Source organism: Geospiza fortis, unplaced genomic scaffold (assembly GCF_000277835.1).
Source record: "Geospiza fortis unplaced genomic scaffold, GeoFor_1.0 scaffold128, whole genome shotgun sequence".
Classification (NCBI taxonomy): domain Eukaryota; kingdom Metazoa; phylum Chordata; class Aves; order Passeriformes; family Thraupidae; genus Geospiza; species Geospiza fortis.
The window spans coordinates 567,614-572,684 of NW_005054420.1; the positions used below are offsets into that span (position 1 = coordinate 567,614).

Sequence of the window (5,071 nt, forward strand, 5' to 3'; positions counted from 1 at the left end):
CGCCCCATCAGTCTGTGTGAGAACGGATGAATTTCTGCAATTAATCTCTCCCTGCTTCAAAGCTGCATCTTCAGATCAGAGGCTAAAGATTCTCAACCTTCCCAGTGCATTGAACCTGACTTTATTAAAAGAATTCTCCCAAGTTTAGCTCACAAAGGCAGGCAGAGCCCTCTCTTGTTATTACTCATGCAGTTTGTCTTGTAAGCACGAAGGCCCCTGAACTTCCAGTCTGCACTGAGATGAATAAATTATAAGAATGTGTGTCTGGCCTGATTTATTTATTTTTAATATTTAAATGCCTGCTCTGGAGTGGTTCCTTTCATAAATGAAGGCTTTTTTTCCTCCTTGGGTTGCTCAGAGGGAGATGGGGGAAGTTTGAAGTGATCAGCTGAGAAAGTCCCAAATTGCTCTCAAATTCTATTTACAGGTTGTAATACGGGGTGAGGGGAAGATCAGTTTTTACCTGGAGATGTTTTAAGGTGGATTTTTTAAACAGAGTTTTAGAGCAATGAGGATGGAAGTGGAATGGGAAAATGTCCCTTTCCTTGAGCAGTGTGGGAAGCTTTCCTGCAAAGTGTTGCCTTGCAGGGGATGGTGCCCTTTGTGTGCTGGATGATGTTTGCACAGAAAAGTTACAGAGTAGAAAATTACTCTAATTTTCATCTTAATCTACAGGGTTCACTAATTACACCCCAGAGAGGCAGGGAGTGAAGCTCCTGAGGGTAAGAGACAGCAGAAATTTCACAGCTCCAGGTTACAACTCCCAATCCTCACCTGCCACCCAGACACCTGAAATGGTCACAAACCACTGCTGGGAATGATTTGAAAGTCAGCATTTACCTGTAAGATTCGTGTCTTAGTGCAATACAACATTTACCAAAGCTTCTTTGTTGATCCTCAGATCCATCTCCTGGAAAGGAAGAACCGGCTGTCGGCAGGAACACCCCTGAATGTCCTTGCAATGTGTTTTGTTTTGCAGATTGAAGCTGGCCTGAGGTTCCCAAGGACCCCTGCTCTGCTCTGAGGTTCCTGGGCTGTCCCTGCCCCTGGAGCTGAAGATGAGGTTGCTATGGGAGCTGCTGGTGCTGCACTCGGTCATGGTGTGCCTGGCAGGTGAGGTGTCCCCGTCACACCTTGGAGCTCAAACACCTCTGCTTCTCCCTCTAATGTGCCAGGGATGAAATGCCCAAATTAATCCCTGTTTGTGGCCCTTGTTAATGAGCTCATCAAGGTGAAACTCATTTTCCTCTTGGGCCGTGTCTCCCAGCCCAAGCACAATTTCTCAGGGGTCTGCTCTGCCCCTTTCCTCTTCAAAGCTGCTGCTGGTGGAAGTTGTTTTCCCTCACTCTGTGTTAAGCTTTCCCTGCTCAATTAAACCTTGGTGGAGTGGAGCTTTAAATCCCATTAAAGTGGTGTTGTGTTACAGCTGAGCCCTCGCTCCATTTAACAAATAATTAGAATAACATATTCCAGCCCTACAACCATCTCCTTGTTTAACCTTTTCAGCCCAAGCTGCAACGTTCAGAGCATTCCTGGAGAAATTCCCAGAGATTTTTGGGGGATGTGCCTTTTTCCTGGAGCTGAACCAGCTCTTGAGAAGGTTTTGGGTTTGCAGAGGCTCGGCAAAGCTGGTTCCAAAGCCCTGCCTGGTCACTGGTTGTTGTAGGATCACCAGTCCTGGAGCACTCCAGGACTGTCCTGAGCCTTCCTCTCTCTGCCATATCCTTGATTAGTTCCTCCTTACAGTGCCATGATTATTCTCTCACATGTGTTTTGTTCTGAGGGAGGGTGTCAGGCTTTAATTAATGTTTGTGTCACCCTGGTGTTAGCCTGGATTGCTCTAATTTACCTGCTGCTCCCTCAGACTGTTTCACTGCTTTATTTATTAGCTTGATTTCTCCCCTTTGCTTTGTGCTCACTGTCAGGTTACTTTTCCAGCATTTTAGATAATAACAAAGTACTTAGAGCAGTGTTCATTTTTTTCTGCTTAGCTCTACTGAACACAAAGGCACTTTTCTTCCGGTACTTAGGGGTACCTATTTTTGAAATTTGGTTCCAAGTCTTTCTAAATGTGCTTTGACAGTTTCTGAGCTGGCAGAAAATTGGATGCAGAGAGGTTCTGCAATGCAGAGCCCCCACGTGTTTTGGGAATTGCAACCCCAGGGAAGCTGGGCTGGGGGAACACAGCGAGGATGAGCCTTTATTTCAAGCAAATAAATGAAAGAGTGGGAAAACGAAAGCATGGAAAATATTTTTACTGTAATTTCTCCACTTGAAATACCTACTGCAAACTGCTTAGTGGCAGCAAAATAAAGTTTCAGGGGGATGTGTTTGGTGGGGGTTGCCTTTATCAAAACATCAGTGGTTAATGAAAATACATCTCTCCAGCACTGGCTTTCCCCCCGTTATTCTGCAGCAGCATTTCCCCTCCTCTGTGCAGTGCACTGAATTTCCCCAGCCTCAGATTCTTGTCCTGCTCAGGGAGATGTAACAGATGTGCAGGGACAGGAGTGCCAGAAGTTTTGTGTGAGTTTTAGAAGAGGTGCTGAGTGAGGAGATGGTTTCATTTTGCTGCAGGACGTGCTCTGGGCCAGCTTCTTTGGGCAGGTTTTAAATCTGGAATTTTCTGTGGCTGCCTGCAGCGTTGTCTGAGCTGGCTGGAGGCAGGGATGTGCTGGTGCTGTGGGAATTCTGGTGTTGCCATGAGCAGGGCTCCCTCATTTGGGCTCTTTTTAAGGGATGCACTTGGATTGCTTCCCAGAGCCGTGGGAGTGTTTTGTGTCGTGCTCTGGTGTTATGAACACAGGCACAGGTGGCTGTTAAATATTCTGAAGTTAAGGGGGAGATTTGTGTTTTCATGTTGAGCAAACCATTTTCCATCCTTGGGAAAAAAAATATTAATAACTGAGTTATAAAATAGTAGAAAAAATCGTCTGCAGGAAGTTTTCTACCAACCCTCCACAGTGCCTTGAGGACCCTTAAATGGCTGGGAAAGTTAAGCTCAATTCTTAAACCTGAAAATGGAATACTTGGGTTTAGTTCTTGTAATCAGAGTCAGGCACAGCCCAGGTGTCATCCTGGGCATTGGTCTCAGCTGCAGAGAGCAGCAGGGCTGGTGAAGGATGAGGTTTTGGGGCTGTGAAAAACACGTTCACTCTCCTGTGAAAATGTAAAAAGTTTAATAAAGGACAATGGGAGACAAGGACCACGGAGCAAAGGTTATTGGGTCAGCCAGGAGCACCCTGTTATCTTCAGGGATACCCTTTAAATACCTTTTAATTACATTAGCCTGTTGCATATTCATAGACCCTTATGCAGAGGAAACTTTTTCCCCAAACTAGTTTCCATGTCCCAAGAACTGTTTAGCATGGCTGCTCCTTGGATCTTCCTTTTTTGAATGTGCATATTCCTTAATTGTGGTTTTAGTCCTTTTTTATCATCACCTTCAGTTTTGGGCCTTGGTCCATATTGTGTTCAGAGGGTGAGTGCTGATGGTTGGCAGATGTGTCCAGGTGTGCTCATCCTGTGTTCATTGGGTGTTATCCCATCCCAGCAGGCATTCTAACACAAGCACACCTATATCAGCTATTTCAGTGAGCCTAATTAACAACAGAAATAAAAACTGTATGTTTATAACAAAGTGATTTTAACATCACACATATAGAATCCATTTTAATATTTGCAAAAAGCCAATATTATAATATGTTATCTATAACAGGGTGTTGCCCCAACAAAGCCCTCTGGAGATGAGTGGTGCCACCATCCCCAAGAGCAGCATCCCCAGAGCTTCTCTGGGACTCCAGCGCTGCCACCAGCTCCTTGGGCCTTGCTGGATCTGTGAGAAACAAAGCTCACTCTTTAAAATGTTGAAAAGTTTATTAGGGGATAAAAGGGATAAATCCAGTGCTGGGGTGCTTGGCTATCTGCCAGAAGCACACAGTTAACAATTTCCATGTTGGGGTTCATTGTCCCATTCCAGCTCCAGGTGATGCAGTCCCACCCTCCCAGGTTGTTGTCCTTGGTTCTGGGGCTGGACAAGGATTGTTCTGTGGGACTGAGCTGTGACAGAACTGCTGACACTTTATCTGGAGTTCAGAGTCACAGAATGCAGTGCAGAGTCTGGGAAATGCGAAAGCTGAAACTGAAGGCATCAGTGGGAACAAAAGGCATTGCATGGGTGGGCCAAGGGAGATGTGACATTGTGTGCCTGCAATGCTCGGGACCAGTCTGAAAGGGAATTTTCTGTGTTTCTGTGACTTCTGTGCCATCCTCTGCCTCATTAACCTCCTGCAGCAGAGAGTTTCTGTGCTGAAGTCGTATTTGCATGTTAATGAGCTGCAGTGGCACTGACACATTCATGTCTGAGTGTGCAGATGCATATTTTATAGTGGGATTTAACCATTGCCCTTCTGACTGTGCTCTGGGTTAAACCCAGCTTAGCCCACCCAGCCTCCCCTCACCTCCCTCCACCCCAGTGCAATGGGGAGGAAAATCAAAATTAAAACTTGTAGGCTGAGATAGGAACAATTAAATAATTGAAATAAATTAAAATATAATTATAAATATATTAATATTATCATAAGTAATATAGTAAATAATACTTTTATTTACTTATCATTTTTACTATTTACTTATTATGTAATAATAATTATGCAAAAATAATATAAATAGTAAAAAATAATATAAAGTAAAAAAACCAAGTGATGCACAATAAAATTAATAAAATTGTTCAACACCCACTGACACATGGCAGATCCCGCCCTGAACACTGAACAGCCCCTGCCAGTTGCAAGCACCACATAAATACAGGAACTTTAAGAGATTTATTTGTCCTGGAGCTCTTGGTTTGGTTTTGTTTGGTTGTATTGTTTTGTTTCTGTTTGGGTCTTTTGTTTCATTTCACTTTGCAGTTTTTTGTTTGGTTATTTGGAGTTTTTTGTTTGTTTTGTTTGGTTGTTTGGTTTTGGTTTTTTCTTTTTTTCTTTTTTTTTGTTGTAGTTGTTGTGGTTTTTTTGGACTTTTTTTAGTGGTGGTTTGGGGGTTTTCCACAAAACTTTTTTTTCACAGGAAA

At 43.7% G+C, this 5,071-nt stretch overlaps 1 protein-coding gene across 4 annotated transcripts in view; it reads left to right on the forward strand.

The window, feature by feature from the left end:
* The window catches only part of CNTN4 (contactin 4), a 236,488-nt gene that overhangs the window by 100,389 nt on the left and 131,028 nt on the right, over positions 1 to 5,071 (forward strand). For all 4 annotated transcript variants that reach the window (XM_031061618.1, XM_014309312.2, XM_031061619.1 and 1 more), the window contains exon 2: positions 980 to 1,113. In XM_031061618.1, coding sequence (XP_030917478.1) covers positions 1,059 to 1,113 — 55 coding nt within the window. In that variant the 5' untranslated portion in view covers positions 980 to 1,058. The remainder of the gene's footprint in view (positions 1 to 979; positions 1,114 to 5,071) is intronic.